The 25,832-nt window shown below is 39.3% G+C and overlaps 2 protein-coding genes across 2 annotated transcripts in view; one reads left to right on the top strand and one right to left on the bottom strand.

Moving 5' to 3' along the window:
* Positions 1 to 6,940, bottom strand: part of LOC103465888 (dolichyl-diphosphooligosaccharide--protein glycosyltransferase subunit STT3B) — a 34,704-nt gene extending 27,764 nt beyond the window's left edge. The window contains exon 1 of the mRNA XM_008411089.3: positions 6,304 to 6,940. Coding sequence (XP_008409311.1) covers positions 6,304 to 6,578 — 275 coding nt within the window. The 5' untranslated portion in view covers positions 6,579 to 6,940. The remainder of the gene's footprint in view (positions 1 to 6,303) is intronic.
* Positions 6,941 to 7,429: 489 nt separating this feature from the next.
* On the top strand, positions 7,430 to 25,576 carry LOC103465889 (acidic amino acid decarboxylase GADL1). Its single transcript, XM_008411091.3, has 15 exons — positions 7,430 to 10,540; positions 14,288 to 14,406; positions 14,498 to 14,624; positions 16,842 to 16,932; positions 17,030 to 17,139; positions 17,656 to 17,771; positions 18,026 to 18,105; positions 18,301 to 18,355; positions 18,436 to 18,552; positions 18,629 to 18,693; positions 20,517 to 20,598; positions 20,771 to 20,970; positions 22,767 to 22,818; positions 22,914 to 23,003; positions 25,014 to 25,576. Exons 1-15 carry the CDS (start codon positions 10,510 to 10,512, stop codon positions 25,185 to 25,187), a joined length of 1,509 nt encoding a protein of 502 aa, XP_008409313.1. The 5' UTR covers positions 7,430 to 10,509; the 3' UTR covers positions 25,188 to 25,576.
* The last annotated feature ends 256 nt before the right edge of the window (positions 25,577 to 25,832 follow it).

The raw sequence follows: 25,832 nt of genomic DNA, 5'->3' as shown, positions 1-25,832 counted from the left end.
GAATTCACCTTAATTTAGACAAAAACTTGTTTTAATAACTTTTTCCAAGAAATAAACAAAACAGGCATTGTGCAAATTGTACTGCTATCGATAATACTATCTTCAACAGACTGAAAACATATGAAGGCTCGGAAGAGGCTAAATAATGCAAAGAGCCAAAATAAAACCTCTCAACATTGCCAAAAAATTCAAGTATAAAACTTAACATTCAAAGGTAAATACAGGATCCATTACAATAAACAATCCTGAGTTACTGAATGAAAACTTCCTGATAGCATGGCGGCTAGCTGATTACTACTAGTTGTGATTGGCTGTTTCTGACTGAGCCGAGTAATTATGCAGAACAGGGAGGAGATTGATTATTTTTTCAGAGATTATCTGTCTCATGTGAGGACAGCAAAAGTTTTAATACCTATGTAAAATGTATTTTTTTAAGTTAGATGCTGCAGCTTTAAGCAGAGGTTCGGTGTGAGAGTCACTACCAGGTGGAGCAGAAGCGACGCTCCGTCTGTGAAATATTACTACCTGTAGCTCGTAGCAGTGGTTCAACAGCGAGACCAGAACCAGCGTCTTACATCGCAGCTCCAAGACTTAAATAATTTTGTGGGTTATTTAGCTTTCTGTCTATCATGCTAATCGGGGTGAGTGTTTGTAGTTGTGCGCTGCTTTACCTGCCATCTGATCCTCCATATGTCTTTTTTACTGCAGTGAGCCTCGATGTAGCCAAACTCCGTCAAGTATGACATTGTTTTTTTGCCATATTAGATTCGTCGTGTTGATGCATTTTGACGTGCTTCAATTTTCCGCCGCAACACGCAAACTTCCCCATTCACTCAGTGCGTTATAGTTCCACATCGCTTAGGATTTGTTGCTGCGCGTTTGCGCAGAGTGAAGGAAAGAGGAGACCAGCTGCACAGGCAGGCTGCGAAATGAGATGCAGGTGATCGGTTTGTGTGATCGGCAACAAGAGACCGTGATTGGCGATCACCGATCATACACTTTTTCACGGAAATCGGCCGATTATGATCGGCGGCCGATCGATCGGCACATCTCTAGAAAAACCCCCACTATTATATATAGAATATACATCAAAGGTTTATTTAACACAAGACTTCCACTATACGAGTGAAAACTGTCATGTTCCCATCTCCAATGCCAGGAGTGCCAATTTGTTTTCCATTATGGTCCTGATCATTGGAACCTGAATCTGAAGAATTTTCATTCAAATCTTGACATCCAGCTGTCTGTTCAGGATACTGGTATAGTGGTACATCATTTACTCCCATAAAGAATAAAAGAAGGATTCTTTTCCCATTCCTATTCATGCAATATCAATATTTTGATTTCATTTCTGCTTTAAAATATTAGTAAAACCTAGTTCCTAAAAAGTACTCAGGAGAAAAACTAGAAAAATATACTGCAAACATAGTTTTTATATGTTCTTAAAAAAATATCACCATCAGTAAAAAGGAAAAAAACAAACAAACAAAAAAAAAAAGATTGAATCATTTAAAATGACTATGATCTGAAACCAGCATGCAGAACTAAAATTGTTGCGTCTTTTATCCCTAAACATCAGCCAGATTTGAGGTTTTGGCCAAACGTTGCCAAAATTTTCTACTAACTTCCTGATGTGGGCAAAGGACAGAACACAGGCACATTCACAGACACCGGAGGACTCCCACGATTCCCCAGCTAACCAAATATCTCGTTTACATAAAGCCACCTGTCAAACAGTGGAGGAGGGTGATGGAACAATGAAGCACTGTAAGAATAAATTTCACCGTGTCGTGCTGCATTAGGCTCCCAGAGAGCGATGGCGCAAGAACTAAAGGATTCTCACCCAGGAAGAGCTTTCAGGTCTGCTCTGTGTGAGCCAGCAGACAGACACCAGGCCGGCCGTTAAATCCACACCAGCAGACTCAGTAATCATTAAACGCTTCTCAGTGATGCAATGCAGACTTGGAAAACGCAACGGCCAAATAGAAGGCTTGGGTAGTTTGAGATTAGAATGTAAGCTGGTGGACTCACAAATTAAATACAACAAAAAACAAAAAAACACAGCAATTTTGTTTAATGAATTGTGCTTGTCAAGCAAATATGTAGCGTGCAAAAAAAGTAGCTCCTCATCTGAATGAAAACACTGGTGGCCTAATTCTGCAACCTGCAGAATAAGCTCGTCAAGCCAGGGGTGACTTGACGAGCTTATAAACTTTTGCAGCCCCAGATTTTAATGTCCTTATGTTTAAAACTGCACTCCTGCTTCGTCCACCATATTTACAAAAACAAATCTCAAAGGCCTTCCCTCAGGCTGGCAGGCCACCAGGCTTTACTTGCGCCCCCAACAGTCTAAGCATTGTTTATTTATTACTGGGGTTTTTAAACACCAGTACAGTGATAGCAAAGATGGGTGAAATTGTCTCTTTGGGTCACCAAATCCTTTGTCACCAAAGATCCTTTGTGGTCAGTATGGTTGTGAACACAGAGGACTGAAGTTAGATTAATTTTTTTAATTCACCTTAACTCCATAACCACTGCCTGTTTTTACCAGTCTGAACACTGAAAACTTCAGCAAATAAAGTGACGAGTCCCGGACAAAGGATAAAAAAATTTTGGATACTAAATAGGATGAAATCATTGAAGTACAAAAAAATATATATTAGAGGTGTGCCGATCGATCGGCCACCGATCATAATCGGCCGATTTCCGTGAAAAAGTGTTTGATCGGTGATCGCCGATCACGGTCTCTTGTTGCCGATCACACAAACCGATCACCTGCATTTCATTTCGCAGCCTGCCTGTGCAGCTGGTCTCCTCTTTCCTTCACTCTGTGCAAACGCGCAGCAACAAATCCTAAGCGATGTGGAACTATAACGCACTGAGTGAATGGGGAAGTTTGCGTGTTGCGGCGGAAAATTGAAGCACGTGGGGTGAAGCAGGTCAAAATGCATCAACTCGACAAATCTAATATGGCATAAAAACAATGTCATACTTGACGGAGTTTGGCTACATCGAGGCTCACTGCAGTAAAAAAGACGATCAGATAGCAGGTAAAGCAGCACACAGCTACAAACACACGGATTAGCATGACGGTCAGAAAGCTAAACAAATAACCTGCAAAATTATTTAAGTCTTGGAGCTGAAATGTAAGACGCTGGTTCTGCTCTCGCTGTTGAACCGCTGCTACGCGCTACAGGTAGTAATATTTCACAGACGGAGCGTCGCTTCTGCTCCACCTGGTAGTGACTCTCACACCGAACCTCTGCTTAAAGCTGCAGTATCTAACTTATAAAATACATTGTATATATGTATTAAAACTTTTGCTGTCCTAACATGAGACAGATAATCTCTGAAAAGATAATCGATCTCCTCCCTGTTCTGCTTAATTACTCCGCTCAGTCAGAAACAGCCACTCAGAACTAGCAGTAATCAGCTAGCCGCCATGCTATCAGGAAGTTTTCATTCAGTAACTTAAGATTGTTTATTGTAATGGATCCTGTATTTGCCTTTGAATGTTAAGTTTTATACTTGAATCTTTTGGCAATGTTGAGAGGTTTTATTTTGACTCTTTACATTATTTAGCCTCTTCAGAGCCTTCATATGTTTTCAGTCTTTTAAAGATAGTACTACCGATAGCAGTACAATTTGCACAATGCCCGTTTGTTTTGTTTTTTTCTTGGAAAAAGCTATTTAAAAGCTTTTATCTAAATTAAGGTGAATTCATGGTTCCTTTTTCCACATAATGTAACCGTAGTGCTTATGATTAAAAAAACAATTATGTGATCGGTATCGGTGATCAGCCCTCATGGGTGATAGGAATCGGCAGGAAAAAACCTGATCGGCACATCCCTAATATATATACTACTTGTATTTTATATGTCCACATAGCTACCTTGTTATATTTTCAAATTCCCTGTCAACTTTAAACATTTTCAAGTTTAACACAATGGGCTGCTAGATGACTGCCTGGCTTAGGAAGTTTTCTGGAGTAAACCTCGTCTCCCTTTCAATCTCCAATTGTTCTCAAGACAGGGTGGATTGCCAAGGATCCTACCAGACCTGTCCTTAAAATCCAAGGAAACAAGGATATGTTTGGGGGAGCCTTTTGATTTGGCCTTCCTTTATCACATTGCTGTTACGTAATCAACCTTCAGATGCTGCCTGTGAAGGGTACAGTCCCTGAACTCGGACACACCTCATAGACAGGACAACCAGAGGTTAGGAAAAACATTGTCTTGTCTGATGAGTATGTATTTTATTTAGATGGTAAGGTCGGAATTTTGGGGTAAATCTGAAAGCATGTTTCCATCCTTTCTGGTATCACCGCTGTAGGCTGGCTGGTGGTGTAAAGCAAACAAATTTAAAAGATTTTAAACATCACTGCACATTACACAACTGGGTTGGATTGATGGCCTTAGTCTCTCATAGACTCAAATGTTAGTATGTTTTTATTTGTAATCCCATACTTGGAATTCTTCCTTCAGCTTCCAGGGATTCCTGCAGTGTATTATAAGCCTGGCGGGCCACCAAGCTTCACTTAGACACCCTGTACAAAAATGGAAAGTTCACCTTTAGGACTTAAAAGTCCAAACTGAACTTTGAGAGAAATTGTTTCAGGTTTTTGTTTTTGCTCCATCTGCTTGGAGCAGAAATACACAAACCTCAGGTTGCTGTTGTCACTAAAATGTTTTTAAGATGGATTCTGAGAAGGAATCATTCATCTGTAAATGTTTCACTTGTGGAATCTTTTAGCCAACTTATTTATGATGGTGTTAAGTTTTTCTGTTTTGCTGTGAATGCCCTGTATACTGTGTTGCTGTCAGAGATGTTTAATTTTTTTTCTGGTGAAATAAAGGTTAATAATAATAATGATAATATTAATAAAGATGTGAAAGAACTGGCACCAACTTTCTATCCTCCAACTGGGTATTTCTTTCCCATCTGCAGCTGCTAAATTTTACAAATAAAGCAAAGCATGTTCTTGAAGATCAACTTGATTCCATTGTACAGTCACCATGTCAACCAGAGGACCTTTGGGAAGTGTTGGACTGGGAGCTTTGCATGGTGAAAATGTCAATACAGATCTTTGTAGCTATGTTTTCTATCCAAGTGTCATGTGAATATTAAGAGAACTTTAAAAATGACACAAATAAAAACGGAAAATGTGATTAGGTATGTTTCCATCAACTGGTCTGCAGGGAATCAACCAGGCTATGCTAAGTATGATTTTTGTCAGATGTTGGTGGCTATAATAAACAGGAAGTAGAGGCTGCAAACTAGTATGGAGCACACATCTCAGGAAAATGAAGACAGTGCTCCCCTCTGAGCTGGAGTTTTGGACTTTGGATTATGCGAGTTTCATGAGTCTGGTAAGACACAGACACACCAGTGGATGCCAGCGTTCACTACGTCAGAAATTATTCAACAAATGTATTTCCATCTCCCTTTTTGCCCATCAACTCTTTAATGTGAAAGCCAAAAATCACATCAAGCAAGCATAAAAACATTTTTGCAAAATCTAGTAAGTATTCTTGAATTTTGCTGTTTCCATCAACATTTTCCACTTTCCCCACACATTGAAAAATGTACATAAAGAACCTTGATGGAAACAATGTTAACAGGTTAATATCTCAGGAATATTTCCAACAGTTCCTTACATTCAAGTCTTGAGGAACTCAGTCATATCTGAAGTTAAAAGGGAGGCTGTCTACCAATAATCTGTGCTTAATAAACTGGCTGGTTAGTGCATGTCTGAATATCATCCCCAATTTTTGTTCCTTGTGCAGCTTTTGCATTCAGCTTTGAAAATCTGCAAACACATCCTAAACCAGCCACATAACTCTGATCAGTGTACAAGTGTGCACCACTAGATAGAGACTTAAAAAAAACCAAATCAGTTGCATGAGATAAGTAAGAAGTTAATTTCACTTCTAAAACTGAAGGAAAGGTGTTTATAATTAAGGAACATTCTAAAGTCTACAGGAACCGTTTCTGCAGTGTGTGGCAAAACTGCAAAGCAGCTGAGAATCAGAACATGCGAACATTACAGCCTGCAATCAGTGCTGCTGCTCCAAAGCAAGTCAGAGGTGAACGCTGAGTAAACACGGAGAAATCTGGCAGAGGGACTGGTGGCGCAGCAGTTTGTTTCCGGGTTGAAATTGTCATCATTCCCCCAAATTTCCTACGCTTCTGCTGCTTCTGAGCTTCTTTCTATCAGCAACAGCACGTTCAGGATCACCCAGAAAACTTGCGGGAAAACACCGGAATATGTCTTAAAGAAGGCTCCGTAAATCGACAACTTACCAAGGGTCAAACTCATGAATGATGCTCTCGAAGCGGATGACAGCGAAGAGCCTGGAGCTGAAACCGGCCAGACAGGCCAGAAACAGGATGGTGAAAGACAGTAGGGACTGCCAGCCGGCCGGCTGCGACAGGCCGCCGGACAGACCTCCCCCGGCGCCAGCCATGCCGTCTCTCTCCGCCGCCGCGGTGCTGCTGCGGCCATTCCCAGAGTACGTCGCCGCGGAGGTCAGCGAGGATTTGTGTTTGCTCTCGGAAATCTGGTGATGCTCCGCCATTATTCTACGTCAGCCCCGCGGTGGCAACCAAGCAAATGGAGCTATCTCTTATCACACAGGAAGGGACCCCCCTCTTGCCTTCCTATTCTGCGCCACGCTTCACTTCCTAGCCACTCGCAGCACCTTCCCCGGACACCCCGGACCCCTCCAAGGTAGCTTCTGAGATTCCCGACTGTCTGACCTTATTCCCCGCTGAAGGTAGGAGCAGCTAGATGATTCCTGGGAATCACATTGCAGCACAGTTTGGCTGCACCCTAGAAGTGTCACACGCGGCTCGAGGAGTTCCTCCTTCCTTCCTTGGAGCTGAATGAAAGGGGCGGGATCTGTTCGTGGAACAGGAAGAGTCGTCAGCCTCTCACAACGAGACAGGTACAGCGTGGACGGACACGGCTGCTGCGGAAATCCAATCCGGTGACACGGCGCGTGACAGACAAGCATAAGGACTAATGAGAAAGCCGAAGCCTGATCCGCATGACGTTCCTCCCTCCCCCCACCCAACAAGCAAAAGCCGTTGAGGCGGGGGAGGGGCCGACTGCGGTACAGGTGACCAGCTTTCTTATAGCATGGACTGATGGCTCCTGGTTCAGTGGCACTTTTTTTGTGAGATTAACTGAAACCAGATTTAAATAGAGAAAACATTTGCGCAACATATAGAGAGGTTATCTGTAAAATTATGAATTTTATGAAATCATAATTTAAATACTAATGTATTAAAACTGGAGATAAATATATAAATAATTTATTTATATATATATATATATATATATATATATATATATATATATATATATAAAATATTTGAAATATATTAAATTATGTGTGACATAACTTAATATGTTTAAATATATTTTGTATTACTGATATCATTTGAAAAGCTAGACTATAATTATAATTATTAAAATTAAATTAAATTACTTTATATTCCTGTGCTGAAGCACATCATCAACGAATTTAAATTATAAATTTCACCCGTCAACTCTATTTTTCCTGTCATTAGGGGTATCTTTTTCATGCATAATTTATCACAAATCCCAACATCCTAAGAATATGCCAATCTTTCTTTTGGAAAAGCTTTGTTTCTTTATTTTAAGACATAAAAATAGAATTAGAATGGTATTTTTTTTAATGATATAAAATTTCTTATTGTGTAAACATTTATCAGAAATTACAAGTTCTCTTTCTTCACAAGGCCATGTAACATTTGCGGTCAAAGTGAGTAAAACTTATTTTTACTTTATTATAGCTTGACAGGGCAAAAGTTTAATGAAGGTCAGGAAGATAAGCAAACGTACCACTAGGTGGCGGTGTTCTCTGTGTTTAGACTACCTCTATGACCAAGTCACTGTATTTGCTCAGACAAGACTAGTGTTTCTGCCCTGCTTTGGAAGTTTCCCTGCTTCAACACATTTGATTTCAACTAGTGCCCTAACAAGATTAGCTGAACTGCAGCCATCTTTAACTAGAGAAACATCTGGACTAGAATCTATCAATGTTACTGCAGGGTTTTGGTAATGTTATAACAAAAAATAAAATCCCAGGAAATCCTGTCTGCACTGACTTGATGGTGAGAGAAAGGACTTTATTTAATCGAAATGATAATAAAATCAGAGTTTGAAGAAGAACATACCTTGGTGCGGTTATTAAATGCCAAAAAATAGAGATTATTTATCAAAGGTAAACATTTCATCCATTTAGAAAAAAAAGTTTTTTTTCTTCTCTCACTAAAATTTGCAGTGTCTCATAGATACGTTTTGTTTTATCAGAGGTGATAATTTATTATTTATCATTAAATAGTATTGAGAACCACACAGTGCCAGGGCCCGGGGCTGGCGGCCCTGTAAGACCCTGCTAACTTCCGGCCCAACTCACATTTTCCACTGAATCCATAAAAGTTATTTTTGATTCAGTTTTTTTTTTTTTTTCCGTACCACTGCTGATCTTTTAACATCACCATGGGGCATTATGTGTACAAAACATTAAAAAGGGAAGCTACATTTTGACAGATGTAATTCTCAAGAAAAAAAAAAAAACTTCCCATAGAGCATGACTGGAATCTTTTGTAATTCCTGTGGATCTTTGTTTACTTTATAGGAGCATAATTGCATAATTACACGCATGATTACCACCTAAAAAACCCCTGAGACCTGGATAAATATATGGGTTCAACTGACAGTGGAGTCCCTGGCTGCGTGGTGTGGTGATTTGGAAGAATGAGAGTTTGAGGTTGTAAACTTAGCCAAGGCCATCTCAGTTTGCATGTTATTCCTCTGCCTTTGTTATACTGTCAGTTACTCTGTCCTAGTCTTACAGACAAAAAAAATTACATATAAGTAACTAGTAAACATTTGATGCTCTAAGGTGCCTTTGTTAACCAGTCGACATTTTTAGATCCATTAATTCAATAGTACATCTGAAATGGCCCCAACCATTGAAGCAGTGAACATTTTAGACCTTTCTAACTGACATCTGGGCCAAAAGGGAAGTTACTAATGAACTGGTGCATTTTTGTCAACTGTACTATCTAGTACACTGGGACATGTCTTAGTAACACATGTACCAGTATAAGTTAACTAGCTAATATGTTTTAGCTGCACTAGTGAATAGGTAAAATGTTCAAAGCTTTGATGAGTGTACATCCGGTCTTTGTTGGTATCTTTCATCTACATTAATAATTTCCTTTGGCATTTATTATTGATTATTTATAACATAACTTGACCTATTGTTGCACAAGAGTCAACTTGTTAACTTGTTAAAACTTTTAGTCACACGAGTCAAATGGTACACGCATTTAAATGTCACTACTAACCAGAGAGCATGATTTGTGTCAGCTAGTTCTCACATTGAATGCCAGCTAGTTAACTGTTTAGACACAATGTCAGCTAGTGCATAAAAAGGCATAGTGAAGACAGCAGAGCTACTAGAATAAAACTTCTACTTTTTGCTCCTATTAGTTGACCAAAAATGTCTATTAGTTGGCCAAATGTTTCCTAGGACCAGCATCAAATGTTGATCTGGCTTGGGCAAAAGTATAACTAGAAATGTATAGATGTGAAATTGATGTTAATGATGACGTCAAAGATATTGAATAAATACAAAAAAAGCTTGTCATAAACCTGGGCTTCCTTAGCGCCTCACTGGGCCACAGGCTGGATGCCTTCATGCATAATTCATACAAAAGGATCCCTTACCAATCATTGAGCACACATACAGTACATGAGCAAGCTTCCTGTACCCCATATTGTGTTTTAAAATATTTTTTTTTATTGTTCTCACGTAATATTAAATATTATGGAGAAACTAAATTCTGGGTTTTCATTAGTTATAAGGTATAGTCCTCAAAATTAGCTGACATAAATGTATGAAATATGATGCTCTGTTTGTAACAAATATAAGACAAGAGTTTCAGATTTTGACTTGAAATCCAAACTAACAGGGACCACTGCTGACACCCTGTCCCACTCGCCAGGCTTTTCCGAATCCTCTGCTGTACTTAAAAACGTTTCCACGTAGGCACGTCCTTTTGGAAATCTGTGAGGTGATGGCAAGTCTGGCAATTAACTGTTAGAACGGCTTGCTATACACGCAAGGGGCTATCGGGTTCTAATACTGCATAGATGAAAACCTAGACTATTCTTGTTCGTATGTCCACAAGAACGTGATCCATAAAGATCCATCCAGGGAAAAGACAGACATTTGGAACCACTGTAATATGAGAAGGGACGGACCATTGGTTCTTAAAGCAGCATCTTTTGTGGAATTTTCCGCTTCTCTGCCCTGACATGTCCTCGTAAAACTGACAACTCGCTAAAACTCTCCAGTTAGCCGCTGTTTAATAACAGCCAACTATAGCTTGTCATTAGAGGGCAGCGCGACATATAACTGCAGACATAACTCAAGTTAGCAGCACGAAAAGAAGGACGACACTAAAAGAATGGCTTCAAGTACAGAAACGCACATCAAAGGTAAGATGCAACACTTCTCTTCCCGTTGTGTCCTTCCGTTCCAGAGTTTGCCATTTCATTTATTTTGTACATTTTATTATTCTAAAACCGTAAAAAAATGTTCCAGTACATAATATACATACAATTTTCTTAGACACTGGCTACGTGTACAAGGCTGTTACTGATGCACGTGGACATATTTTATAACGTCCATGTGGGTGCAGACCCGGCTCCAGAGGGGGGCAATGGCTTATTTAGGAAGGGCACAGAAAACGGGCTTTTAATTTAATATAGATGATAAACAAACGTTTCTAACTCTTGAGATAAAAGTATAATGTCTATTAATACAAAATAAACAATAAATGCACAACCAAGCTACTCAAATAAGAGTAGTAGTACATAATAGTACACAAGTAAAGTAAGAAGAATAGTGCAGTAAAAATACTCTTAGAAGTACATTTTCCCCAAAAAAGTTAAATGTATCTACTACAGTCCACCTCCGAACAGACAAAACTATTGGCTTCTTGTTATGTTAAAGTGATATATTGGTATGGATTAACGAGTCACCATTTAGCTAAAATCATATGCATCCAACAGCATTACTCAGCTTACTCAGTTTTATTTGGGGAAAAAAACTGCAAACCCGCGCGAGCATCTTAGCGCTCATGTTGCGTTTTAAAGGCGGCTCGGAAAAACTCGCGGCTGTAAAAAAAAGTGCAAGGGACAGAGGGCTTTCTGTGCCGTCTGTCCCCCGCAAGTTATGAGAAATGGGATGTACGGAAGCCTCTGTTGCACCAAGTTGAGACAGAAATAATAGAAAGTTTACCACTCTGAGGTAAAAATAATGATAAAAAAAGCAGCTTCCAGTCCAGGACGAGCAAGGCTGACTTTAGTGGGCGGGCCATGCTCTCACAAGCTGCTGGGGCTGAGGGGTGGAAGATATTTTGTCCATTCATTGTGAAACTGCAGAAATGTTACACAAACACGCGCGCGCGCGCACACACGCACGCACGCACAAACGTATATTATCATAGTCTCTTGTTAAGGTTGCTGTGACCTAGGTTTAAGACCTAAGTTTCCTCATAGCTATGAGCAGAGGTGAAAGTAGTTTTTAAATCTTGGGGGTACTATGACAAAAAAAAAAATAAATAAAATATATATATTCGTGTGCTTTGGAGTTTCTGTGCTGTTTAATTTTTTTGCAAAGCGCTAAAAGCTGGTAGCTCTTGAATTGCTACAAAATAAAGCTGTATTTCCTCCTCCAGCCCACTGGTTGCAATGTCGACACCTTGAGATGCCATGAGACCTGAATTCTGAACATCATGGCATGGAGGGCATCCCAGTTTTCCTTGTCTGGCACATAACCATTAATTTTAACTTTTAAAATGGTTCTATTGATCCTGTGTCCAGACAGAGGGATAATTGGGATAATCATGACCTGTTTGTTCTGAAGATCTTGCAGCTTCCACTTCTCTTCCTAACATGGCGCCTCCTCATCCTGGCTCTCATACTGACAGGAGGAACCACAGAGCTCTGTTAGGTTAAAGCTCATCTTCTGAAGTTGGGATATTTTTCCTCCAAAAAATTCCAGATGAATCACCTCAAACCAGATGTTGGACTGGATTTTATTTCAATGTCATTTGTGAAAGTTAGAGCCTCATTTTCAACAGTGGAGCTATAAAGGTTGAGAAAGGTTATTATTTTGGAGAAAGTATCATCAACATCAATATTTCCACTAAATAAGAGCCAAAAAAAATAGTTTGATAAAGGACAAGCCTCTTAGACTCTGTGCCCGACAGCACCAAACAATTTTTTTTATATTAGACAATTAATTTAATTTCACATAATTATCTCGGTAGAAGCCATTTGTTTGTTAAATACTAAATGAAATATATTTACCATGTTTGATGTTTGTTGTGAATGACGTATACTCACAGACTAACAAGATAATTAGTCCAAGTTTGTAGTTTATTGAACGTTCAGAAATTACAGCGGCTGTGATTCGCCAAGACAAAGGTAAACACAGGTAAACAAAGGTAAACAAAGGTAAAACAACCCGAACAGGTGATCAACTCTAAACCACTTTTTTACTCTCCGTCTCTCTCTGTCATTTAAGCACAGCCTGTTGTGACTTTTTTACACTTATATGTTGTTCAGTATGATGTGACTGATTTACAATTATATGTTAAGCATAGATTACATGATTATTATTAATTGAATTGAACATGATTGTATATAATTACAAGGATGAAGTGAAATATATTTAAGTGCAAGACATGATTTATTTGAATAGAAGAAGTCTTTTATTTTGAAGAATGCTTAAATATCTGGTTCTGTTTTGTCACTATCTTGCTTGGTTGATATTTTGGTTGGCTTGGTTACGAACAGCTGTTGCCGTTATCAGCTGTCTCTCTTCAATAAAAAACTGAACAGAAAGGTTCAGTAAAAGACATACGAGCCTCCGTTTTGTTTGAAGAAGCTTCACTCCGTAACACACCCGTTGCCATGGCAACCTCTTGCGCTCCCCAAGTCGACCAGAGATTACGTTAAAACCATAACATTCAGTCCGTTACGATATAAGGTTTGCAGGCTTGATATTTATTTTGCTATCATTAATAAGCGGTTCCTGTACACAGAGGTGGTTGATTAGTTAATTTTAAACTCCTGCTCTGCTTGTTATTCTGGTAATGGAAGCGAAACGCACAGAATTGCGCAACAACTTGTTGAAACAATAATTACTGAGATTATTATTGTTGGGTCATTAATTTGAACACGTTTTGTTGATTTTTTTGTTGTTCTTTAATAAAGTTACAAACATTTTAAGCCAATCAGAGGAGGACGTGCTGCTCTCAGCGTCCTGGCGGTGTTCAGTTTGTCACCTAATGCCGAGATCAACTAAAAATCTTCCGCGATTGACGTATTGCAGCCCTGCTCTAGTAAAGCACGAAGAGTTAAGAAACAATATGAAATGAGAAAAAAGGTATTCATTAACTGATTAAGTCGTGTTTTAGATTGTTCTTGAAAAACTAATCAGTCACGGGTGATTAGTGGGTGAACTCACAGCTGCACAGTGAACCCGTTGATTTTTTTACAGATGACAGCCGCTCCCCTCTCTTGCAGGTACTGCGTACCCCCGCTAAATCTTTTAAGGGTACGCAGTACCCTGCCGTACCCCCTTACTTTCACCCCTGGCTATGAGGAAAATTTGCCAAACTTTGAGAAAAAGTTGTCTTTTTGGGTTACGTCAGGTATCATATAAATTGCAAATGTTCTGCCAGCCTTAGCTGACTAGGTAAGGTAAGGTAAGGTAAGGTAAGGTAAGGTAAGGTAAGGTAAGGTAAGGTAAGGTAAGGTAAGGTAAGGTAATTTTATTTATATAGCACATTTTCAGCAACAAGGCAATTCAAAGTGCTTTACATGAGTTAAAAGGAAATACAAACAAAATAACAAACCAAAGGAAAGAAACTAGAAAATAATTTAATACGTGCTGAAATGCTAGTATTTGCTTTTAACAAATTTAGTTATATTACTAAAAGGCAACACATGCAACAAATAATGCAAGAAGAAAAATAGAAAAATTTGAACGAATACAAAATCATAGGAGTCATAACACACACAGACGCACATTAATTCACTAGTATATTTGTATATGTATATATATATATATATATATATATATATATATATATATATATATATATATATATATATATTTTTTTTTTATTTTAAGTCTGCACTAGTACTAGAATGTTTGCTCTGTAATCATAGACAACGATCCCCTGGATCGCCCACCTCTGGACTTTGCTGCTACTGAAAGCTTTCTACAACAGTCAATGACTATGATTTTAGAAGATGCAGTGAAGAAGGCCACTGATGTCAGACAAAAGGTCAGAAATTTAATATATTTCCTTTGCATGTAGCAGAAAGTAATTTACTTGAGTGAACCTTGGCAGAAACACTGTTGTCCTTGCTAAACAGGTTTGTGAGTGGCACTCCCCAGAGGAGCTGAAGGAGCTTCTGGATCTGGAGCTTAGAGACAGTGGAGAGCCTGAGGCAAGGATCCTGGAGCGGTGCCGAGATGCCATCAGATACAGTGTCAAAACCAGTAAGTCAGACTGAGCTCAAATGGAAGCCAAGACCAGTGGCTCCAGCATGAATGAACTCAAATTGAAGCACCAGAAGCATGACTGTGAAGCAGCCAGGCTAGCTGTGTTGTGTCCATAGTAACAGAAATGATCTTTTTACTCTACAGTGGAGCAGTAATAAACCAAGGCGCCATCATTTCCAGAATTGGCCCCGGTCCAGTTGAAACACCCGTAGCCATGCCAGTAGTCAGCCAGCAGTGGCCTCCTGATGCCAGATGTGTCTGCTTTGTGGGCAATGTTGTCTTTAATTTTTATGGCGAAACCAAGACACTGTCTAAACAGAGTGAATTTATACAGCATTTACTAGTATCCTGTCAAAGCACTCCACAACAGAACCATTCACCAGTCTCCTCCTCCCTGTGCTGCTGTTGTCGTCTGAAGAAATGCACCAAAAACAACCAATCAGAGCCAGGAGGAGGGTCTTTGTGCTATCAGTCAGTGCTGCTCAATGTCCTAATGGCGGAGAAACAACTTACAGTTACAGGGAAGCTGTTTATCCACTGTCATCAGTGGCCATGGTAACTAGGCTAGCATTCATGGCAGGCTATATTGTAGTGAACCAGCTGTAGCATAGCAGAGAGCAAGAGTAGGGGATGAGCATGAGAGTGTTTGAAAGCACTAAAACCCTCCTCCTGGCTCTGATTGGTTGTTTCTGACTTAGTGGTGTATTTCTACAGTTAGTGGGAGCACTGGGAGAAAGTGGCGGAGCTCGATTTTTTTCACATATATTCTGTCTTACTGTCAAGACAAGTTTGACAAATATGTAAAAGACCCATTTTTACCAAAGTTACATATTGCAGTATTAATATGTGACACGAGAATAAAACACACAACTTTCCTATAGAAAGACTCCTCCCATTAACCGTCGCCCAATGACAGAATTGTTGTAACTCCTATTAGCTGCTATATAAAATAGCTTAGTAGCTATTAGGGAGCAGCAGACAGGTCTGGACCATGTGTGGTGTCAGGACAGCACTGCTGGTTGACTGCTGGCATGGCAACTGGTATTACTGGACCGGTTCAGGAAATGAACAAGCTATACCACATGGCTCCATAGTTGTGTAGTTTATGTGGCCCAAGTCTGTATACGTATCATATGCATGGCTGATTGTGGCTTAACGTATGATGCCGATGGCGTTCATGTGCTTATTGTGAATTCATACTTACATTTTATTCCAAACTCAAGTGGTGTCTGATGAACAATGAGAAGGAGAAATCCACTGGTTCCTACTGGTTATTATCTTAGTTATTCCTGTTTCAGCACTGAGTATGTTTTTCACTTTTTTGTATTTTTATAAGCCAATATTTTTTCATTAAATATTTACCACCACTAGAGGTTCGCTGTGCCTGGGTTCTTTTGCAATCTCATCATGACTCGCTAAGTGATAACGCAGTTGTGAATGGATGCTGCTTCTCTTTGCAGTTTTTAGGGAAGAACACTGTAAATCACCATTTCTTCAGTGCTTGATAGTAGTTTCATTACATGTTAACCTGAACTGTTTGTGTACAGTTTTGATGTTCATCAATTAAAAATAAATATTTGTGTAACTGTTGCGTCACTGTTGCGTCACTGTTGTGGCATTTTAATATAAATCACATGGCAAATCTTTATTGCATGGCTTTATTGAGGTGCATGCAAACATTGTTTTCCCTGAAATGCAATAACAGCATACCTTTAGTAAATGGTTGATCATTTGTAACGGAGGATGAAAATCATTCTGACATCAGCAGGTAAAAAGCTCAACTCTTTCTGCTTGGTTATTTTGCGGGATTGATGGATCTGTAATTTCACAGCAGAAGTTGTTTAATAGATATATTTTTAACAAGATTTGAACCAGGTGAAGTTAAAACTACCACTTGAGGAGTTCTGGGTAGAACAGATTTACAGACAAAGACGGTATGATTTGAAATGGAAATGTACAAATTTTTTGTACAGTTTTGTCTCATTACTGCTGTGAATATCTTGTAATTAGCCTTTTTGGAGTCTGCATTCTCCTGTTAATGCTTATTTGGTTTCAGCCCTACTTTAATTTGCATCACATAGAAAGCTGAGACCTGGAATGGGTTATTATAAATCTCTAATCTTTCATGAATATTCTGTCCTAGTTGGAGCTCTGTGATGATATGTGAGTAGATGTTTTTTCTCCCTGAATGAACCGCCTGTGTTTCATTTCCAGCTCATCCTCATTTCTTCAACCAGCTGTATGCGGGGCTGGAACCATACTCCCTGGTGGCTAGCTTCATCACCGATGCCCTCAAACCCAGCCTGTGAGACCCTCACTTAATATTCATTAATATTAATTAATTGAGTCTTTTATATCGTAGGATGAAGGATGCTGATGGGGAAATGTGTCATTTTGCTCAGGTACACCTATGAGATGTCTCCAGTCTTCACTCTGATGGAGAATGCTGTGCTCAGGAAGCTGATACAGATAGTCGGCTGGGAGGAAGGAGGAGATGGACTCTTTAATGCAGGTATTATTAAACAACGAAAGAGTATTTGTCCCCTTAAACATTTCCTTGTTTTTTTTATGTCCCACTAAAATGTTTCGATTCATCAAACGAAATATCATCCGGGACGAATGCAGGGGTCAAATGATTTAGTTGAGGTTTTAATAAAGCCCCATTCCAAGACGACTCTGTGGGAAAAGGTAATTGACTTCCTCACTTAATGAAGGCAGTCAAGAATTGGCATTGTTGATAGGAAATTAGTATTTTTACCTTGCCATGGAACTTTTGCCTACTTTTCTTTACAGAATTGTTTTGATGAAGACACAAGTCATAGACAATATGATCATGTCTGGATCTTATCCTTCAGTATTTTCTGACAGAGAAGAAGTCACAGCTCCATAAGTAAAATAAAGTTGTCCAGATGGCACACATTTATCACAATTCCACCAGCAGGTTTAACCGCGTGTTCGTACAGCTTTAATCACTCACTAGCTGCCAGTAGATCTGGTGTACTAATGTGTCCCATCTTGTTTTTTTAAGGTGGGTCAATGTCCAACATGTACGCCATGAACCTAGCCAGGTACCGTAATTTTCCTGAAATCAAGGAGCTTGGAAACTCTGCAGCTCCCCGGCTGGCGGTGTTTACATCACAAGAGGTATGGTTGTTAATGTACAACATGTCCCAGCAGAAAACATCCATCGTGATTCACACTAAGACAGCAAGTTTTTCTTTTCTCCTGTCAGCAAAAAAAAACAAAAAAAACAGTTATAGTGTAATAAAGAGCCTGCTTGTTTGAGCTGGTGGATTTCACAACCAAGTGGACTTGACTCTTAAAAAGAAAGATCCGGCAGGCGGCTTTACATGGTTTTTGTTTTGACTGCACATGAGCTCTGTTTTGATCTCTTCCAGTGTCATTACTCCATCTCAAAAGCTGCAGCTCTAATGGGAATCGGCACAAAGAATGTCTTTGTGGTTCCGTCTGATAAGAAGTAAATCACCACACACGTTTTGGAACTCTGCTGCTTCTAGTTCTGTCAGATCTAGTCTCACAGAACTGGTTTTATTATTAATATTTTAATATTATCTACAAAAGGTTTAATTTCTTTTGCAATTGTGTAAAAGCATGTGTTTGTTTATTTTGAAGACATTTTATGATGAAACTCCAATTTGTTTTTGTGTTTCAGAGGAAAGATGATTCCCTCTGCTCTTGAGGAGCAAATAGAGTCTCTTAAAAGTGAGGTGAGAAACTTTATTCAAAAGAAATGTAAGGTCAACACTTTTGCGAGAAAGTCAGATCAAATGCTTGTGTTTGAGTTCAGGGTGGAGTTCCCTTCATGGTGAATGCCACGGCGGGGACCACTGTCCTTGGAGCCTTCGATCCTATTGACGAAATTGCAGATGTCTGTGAGAAATACAAACTGTGGCTGCATGTGGATGTAAGTCTAGGAATTCATTCACGTAACGCAACCATGGCATTAGCATGCAAGGTCATTTTGTTTTTCTGTTTAACAGGCATGTTGGGGAGGAGCAGTTCTCATGTCCAACAAGCACAAGCTCCTAATGAAAGGAATTCACAGGTGATTCACTGGTTAATTTCATTTGTGTTTGAAAGATGCACAACCGTCCCAGAATAGATAACATCTGATAATTTCATTCAATTCAATTCAATTCAATTCAATTCAATTCAATTCAATTCAATTCAATTCAATTCAATTCAATTCAATTCAATTCAGTTCAAATCAATTCAATTCAATTCAATTCAATTCAATTCAATTCAATTCAATTCAATTCAATTCAATTCAGTTCAATTCAATTAAATTCAATTAAATTCAATTCAATTTTATTTTATTTGTCCCTAAGCAATAATTTAAGGGCACAGTGGAGCAACACAAACACAGGCACATTAACTAACTAGAACATTTCTGAAGAAATTTAAATGGGGCCTGCCAAAGTGTGCCCGTCTGATGCTACAAATTAGCATCAATGCTAAAGTAAGCTGCAATGTACTCAATAGCATGTGGAGAGTCTTAAACATGTTGAGTAAAATGGACTTACTCCATTCTGTATGTTAAAATTAGTGTACAAGTTAAAATGAGCCAAATTGCTAACATTAGCCTAAATGCTGTCGCTAGCATGTTGTTTTACATTTTCTTCCTCCATTCAGTATACTAAGTGTGACTAATAAATAAGAAAAATAGATAAAAGCTATTTTTAGGGAAAAGGCTAATGCTAATGGGGAGCAGTGAAATGCTAATGTTTGTGCAATGTATTAACCAACAAAAGAGATGTAACTTCTATCATGAATATAGATTATCCAAAAACCCTATAAATTACAATGAAATACTGCTACTTCCGCTAGTCACCAGAAGTAAGACCCTTAATCGTTTCCCCAGTAAGCCTCCCAGGAGTAAGGTGGATAGAATGTTCAGTTCCAATGGTATCAATGACATCAACAGTGATGTCATCACTCTATGATATCACAAGGGAATCTAAACATGCCAATAATACTTTCCAACAACTTCCAGAACTATTTTATTTCAAAGTTGATAACTGACAGTGTATTAAGCAATCTATACATATAAACAGATCGCAATTCAGCTCCTGATATTTGTGCCTGTGAGTGGGAGTTAAAAGAGTTTTAGAGTCAGAAACCCACTGTGCTGTGTGTGTGTTTCAGAGAGAAAGATTACTGATTCTGTGAGACACTCAGCCTCGATTTTTCTCTTTTTTTATCAATTTATGTCATCATGTTAACTCAGAATCCCACTAAAAGTAATAGCTCCCTTCTCGGAATCAAGCTGAATGTTTTGATACCACTTTTGTGGGTTTGCACGCAGCGGTACGGGAAGAAAAATAAATAAACTATAATAATAAAGAGACATTCTATTGGGTATAGAACAATAGGTGCCTGCCATGCAATGCGTGGAGGTCAGTCACTGCTCTCCCTATGCATTGCTATGGAAGGCCCCAATGATTGTCATGTCATTGTCATGCCCTCTTATGACGACTTTAAGTGCTTACTTTATTACTTCAAACACAAAATATAACTTAATACACATTAACACAAGATATTTCTCCATGTCAATATCTTTTAGTTGCAACGATATTGACTTTGCAACTAAAGTCAGTATCTTTAGTTGCAAATCTAAATAAGATTTTCACAAAAAATGTTCAGTAGGAAATATAGTGCTCAGCATCCAGTAACAGTGAGACCGAAGAACAAGTTACCCCTCAATTCAGACAAGTAACAAGTGTGAGTCTGATGTTTTCTTTAAATCAGTTGAGAATTTGTGTTTGGTTGTATGTTAACTTTCATTGAAATGATGAGATATAGAAAAGCCAGGTGCTTCCTGTGATGACACCACTGAGGTTAATGTCTCACCTTTGTTCCTTTGTAAAGAGTCGACTCTGTTGCCTGGAACCCTCACAAGATGCTGATGGCCTGTCTGCAATGCTCAGCTTTCCTGGTCAGAGACAAAACTGTAAGAACAGCTCTGATTCTGATTCTGATTCTCTGTTATTTAGAAATGCAATGCACCTTGTAACACTTAAGCAAAAATGTTGGTGTTTACTGTACATTTTATAAGACACCAAGGAATTGCAAGTGGATGAAAAAAACAGGACATCACATTTAGCGCTGCTGTCTCTCTGCAGCGTCTCCTCCAGCGCTGCCACTCCGCTCGGGCTTCCTACCTCTTTCAGCAGGACAAGTTCTACGATGTGAGCTATGACACCGGGGACAAGTCGGTCCAGTGCAGCAGGAAGCCAGATGCCTTCAAATTCTGGCTAATGTGGAAAGCTTTGGGAACCAGCGAGCTGGAGCAGAGGGTGGACAGAGCTCTCGCCATGGCCAGGTCAGTTTGGCTGCAGGGCAACAGTTCAACCTGGTTACATCAGGATGGAACCTGTACAGATGGAATTAAGAAAGGCTTTTTGCTGTGCTTTGGAGCTTGACTAAGTTAAATTCAATTCAATTCAAAAATACATTATTCATTCTAAAGGGAAAATAAATGTTGTAGCCTCTAATGGCTGTGGCCAGGAATGATCTCCTGTTGTGGTCTGTATCACAGTGGTTCTGTAAAAGTCTCTGACTGGAGGCACTCTGTTGCTGTCTGACCGTTGGATGAAGAGGAGGCTCAGAGTTATCCGTAATGTTCTTCATTTTATGAAGAGTCCTTCTTTACACAGTTACCGTATTTTCCGCACAATAAGGCGCACCCATAAACCTTCCATTTCCTCTAAAACCGACAGTACGCCTTATAATCCAGTGCGCCTTCTATATGGACCAATATTGAGCCACAACAGGTCTAGCAACTACGGTAAGCAGCCGACGACTTCATTTTCCCCCGTAGAAGAAGAAGTGCGTGGTACATGCTGGGATAGTTGTCAGAACGCTGGTTTGTTAATAAAGTTTGATAATACATTTAAAGCCAGGGGCGGAGGGGGGAGGGGAGACAGACAGAGACTGCGGCGGCAGCGTGTCGGTTGGTCTGTCTTACCCAGAAAGCACTTGGGCACAATATTGCAACACCAATACCGTGAGTGAAACAATGACTGGGGCAGACTACTATATAAAGTACTCAGGGACCACTTCCTTACAAATGTGGATGTGTAATAATAGCGTGTGGAGCAAATTGGCAAACATCTATTCTGTGCACCTTATAATGCGGTGCGCCTTATATATGAACAAAGTTTTAAAATAGGCCATTCGTTGAAGGTGCGCCTTATAGTGCGGAAATTATCTCCAGAAGTTCTGGAACTGTTTCCCAATCAGCTTGTTGATCTTCTTTGTTGCTGCCCCAGCAGATGATGGCAGGAGAGATTGAGTTCTCCACAACGCTTGCAGAAAAAAAAAATGCAGCATCTTGTTGCAAACACTGGAGAACTTAAGCTTCCTCAAGAAGTCTGCTTCCCCCTTCTTATAGACGTCATCCTTACAGACACATAAACTGCGATCTGTTTTTCAGGTGGTTATTTAGACGTCCATCTGTGTCTTCTGGAGTTTCTGATATGTGAAATCAGACAGAACATTGATCCTCAGTGCTTCCTGCTTCGTTCAGGTGACAGTGGGTTTACTGAAGCAGCTGTATGGTGGCGTTTTGAACCTCAGCTCCTTGCTGTCTCTAGTGTTGACTTTAAGTTGTTTTTCAGTTGTGATCATTTCTTTTCTCCCTCTCTGAAGCTTCTCTTTTCTTGGTTATCTGTTCCTTTAGTTCACTGGTGATCCAGGTTTGTTACAAGGGAAGCTGCTCACTGTTCTGGTTGTTCTGGTGGGGATGATGCTGTTAACACAGAAGTTTATACAGTCTATCAGACACTCAGTCATAACATTGATGTCCTTTCTTTGTGGCTGGCACAGTGCATCCCAGTCTGTAGCCTCAAAACAAGCAACCCTGCAAGGCTATTTGAGCTTCCTGTGACTGTCTTCTCATTGCTCTGCATCACAGAGTGTCTTACAAACAGAGAAAACTAATATTGATATCTTATTTGCCAAGAGGAAGTATGAATCCTTGACATTTGCAAAAAACAAATTTAATATATTTTCTCCATTAAAGCCGCTGACAAGTTGTTGAAGCATGCCCTTTCTTCATTTTAACATTTTCACCTGGTGCACTCTTTTTCTACAGTCATTGTATAATTTCTTTTGTAGGTATCTTGCAGATGAAATTACAAAAAGGGAAGGCTTCCGTCTTTTAATGGAGGCAAGTTTACCTTTTATTAATGAAATATTAAATGTTTGTTTGATTTGAATTTTAAGTAATGTGATTTATTTATTTTTTGCTTTGTTCTTCTGCAGCCTGAATATGCAAATGTTTGCTTCTGGTACATCCCACCAAGTCTGAGAGACCTGCCAGATGGTCCAGTGCTTCAGGAAAAACTACACAATGTATGTAATGAAGCAATGCTATTGTTAAAGTGTGGAAAAACCTAAAAAAATATAATGCAATGATCTGCAAATCCTTTTAAATGAATATTCAGTTGTACTATATATATATATATATATATATATATATATATATATATATATATATATATATATATATATATATATATATATATGCAGGCATAGAATTTAAAGTGAGTGAATATTTGCAAAACCACCAAAAAGTAAGTTGATCCATTGGAACATTAAATATCCATCCTTTGTAGTACGGCAGAGATAGCTGCCATACTACTAGCACAGTTCAGGAGCTAGTGTCTGAGCTGGATATTTAATGTTCCAATGGATCAACTTTTTGGTGGTTTTGCAAATATTCACTCATTTTAAATTCTATGCCTGCCCCGCGATCCAAAATAAGTAAGGACAGGGACAACAAAACACTAGGAAAGTTGAGGAATGCTCAAAAAACACTTGTTTGGAACCTTTAATTATAACTTTATTATAAACAAGTGAGTCATCCCTGAAAAGCAAAAATGAGGTGAGCTTCACCACTTTGTGAGCAACTGCATGACCAAATGATCCAGCAGTTAAAGAACAACGTCTCTCAACAGCAGGATTGTAGGAATTTCATCTTCTACAGTCCAAGCTATCATCAAAAGATTTAGAAAATCTGAAGAAATCTTTGCAAGTAAGCAGGAAGGTCAAAAGCAGCAAGTAAGCAGGAAGGCCGAAAACAGCAAGTAAGCAGGAAGGCCGAAAACAGCACTGAATACCCGTGACCTTCGATCCCTCAGGTAGCATTGCATTAAAAGCCGACACCATTCTGTAACAGGTGTTACCACATGAGCTCAGGAGCACTTCAGAAAACCATTCTAAGTAAGTACAGTTTGTCACTAGATCTACAAGGGCAAGTTTACTATAGTATGCGAAATGAAAGCCATATATCAACAACACCCAGAAACATCGCCGGCTTCCCTGAGCCCCAGTTCATCTGCGATGGACTGACGCAACATGAAGTTTTATTTCTAAATCTTCCTCCAGGCCAAAGAGGAAAAGAACCGTCCGGATTGTTCCCTGTACACAGTTCAGGAGCTAGTGTCTGTGATGGTACTGGCATGTGTATGGAATGAGTAACTTGTGAAGACACCGTTAATACTGAAAGGTACATTCAGGTTTTGGAACAAGATGTTTTTCATGGAGCCCCCTGCTTATCCCAGCCAGACAATGCCAAGCCACATTCTGTATGTATTACAATACATTGGCTCTATAATATAGTACTAGGCTGACCTGTCTGCAGTCCAGACCTGTCTTAAAATGAATGACACGTCATGAAGCATATCAAAGGAGACCCCGGACTGTTGACCAGCTGAAGTTGTACAACAAGAAAGAATGGTCAAAAATTCCACGCACAAAGCTTGTCCACACAACTCATTGTCCTTAGTTCCCAAATGTTTTACAGTGGGGTTGAAAGAGTGATAGAAGAGACCTTATTTTATCTGCTTCTATCTTTCTGTATTTGATGACTTGCTTAGTCAAGGCTCAGCTGTTCCTTAGATCAACACAACATTCAAAATTACAACCTGCACTTAGTTTATGAATCATGAGAACAGCTCTTTTGGTCATTTTTGTCAATACATACCCATTCTTCTATGTTAAGAAAGGCGTGTTATATCTTTGGGCTTAGAAAAGTAATTTTGATGGTCAATTTTAAGTTCAAATAAATAAAGTTGGAGTGCCTTTTATGTTTTTTAGTCAATAGAAGGGTCTGCACCCTGCTGCTTAAAAAGCTATTTCTTTTGGCTAGTGAGTTATAGACAGGTTTAATCAGTCTGATCTGTTCATCAGAAATAGTTTCAGATCTGTGCCAGTATCTAAAATTCAGATTTGAACCTTTGACCTACGGGTCATGAGTTCTTGCTGTAGACTTTGGCATGCTGTTGTGGATTGTTGTTTGAGTTTGGATGCATAATTATGGAGTTTGTATTTAGTACCTTTTGTTGCCCCCTGTGCCTCCAGGTGGCGCCAGTTGTTAAGGAGCGCATGATGAAGAAGGGCAGCATGATGGTGGGCTACCAGCCTCACAGAGGCCAAGCCAACTTCTTCAGGATGGTGGTGATCAGCCCTCAGGTCAGCAGGCAGGACATGGACTTTGTCCTGGATGAGATACACAGCCTGGGAAAGGATTTATGATATGCTGACAGTTTCTCAGGTTTATATAATCTTCTGCAAGTTTATATAGAATCATTTGCAGATTCATGTCCCTGCATATCTTGTATTAATAACTCCATCTGGGTTGAAATTTGTTCTTGGAATATATTACTTTTGGCACTTTTACCCTCAATGACTCTTCCTCATATTTTCAATTGAGTAAGCTGCTGATATCACAAGTGTAAAAAGCAAAGAGATCTAAGTTTATGGTGTGGGGTTTAGATTTGGTTATACTAGTAGTTTTCAGCACAAAGTTGTAAGAGTGCAATGTTTATTTCCATGTCATCTTCAGATTCATACTTTGTGTCAGAAATATTTTTTCATGGAACTGGAGCAATAATAAACCAACCATCTCTGGTTGTTCTGAAGCATGTGTGTTGTTCATTGTCATCACTGTGTAAATGAGACTTCAGGATCATGGGTCATAAGGTCAGATGTGTCCACTGGTCCCCCACATTCTCCCCTCTCAAAATAAATGTTGTCTGGTTATAGCAGTCTTCACAAAAACGTTTGACACGGGGAATGTCTCGGGCAGGACATTTATGAAACACGTAGGACAACTTATTCATGTACTTCAGAATTGTATCTATTTAATAATGGTTATTTTAGTGACCTCTAACATTTGGA

The sequence above is a fragment of the Poecilia reticulata genome, chromosome 16 (genome assembly GCF_904066995.2).
Source record: "Poecilia reticulata chromosome 16, P_reticulata-male-v2, whole genome shotgun sequence".
NCBI classification, from domain to species: Eukaryota; Metazoa; Chordata; class Actinopteri; order Cyprinodontiformes; family Poeciliidae; genus Poecilia; species Poecilia reticulata.
The sequence above is the reverse complement of the archived record's forward strand: the minus strand, read 5'-3'. Positions and strand labels throughout refer to the sequence as shown.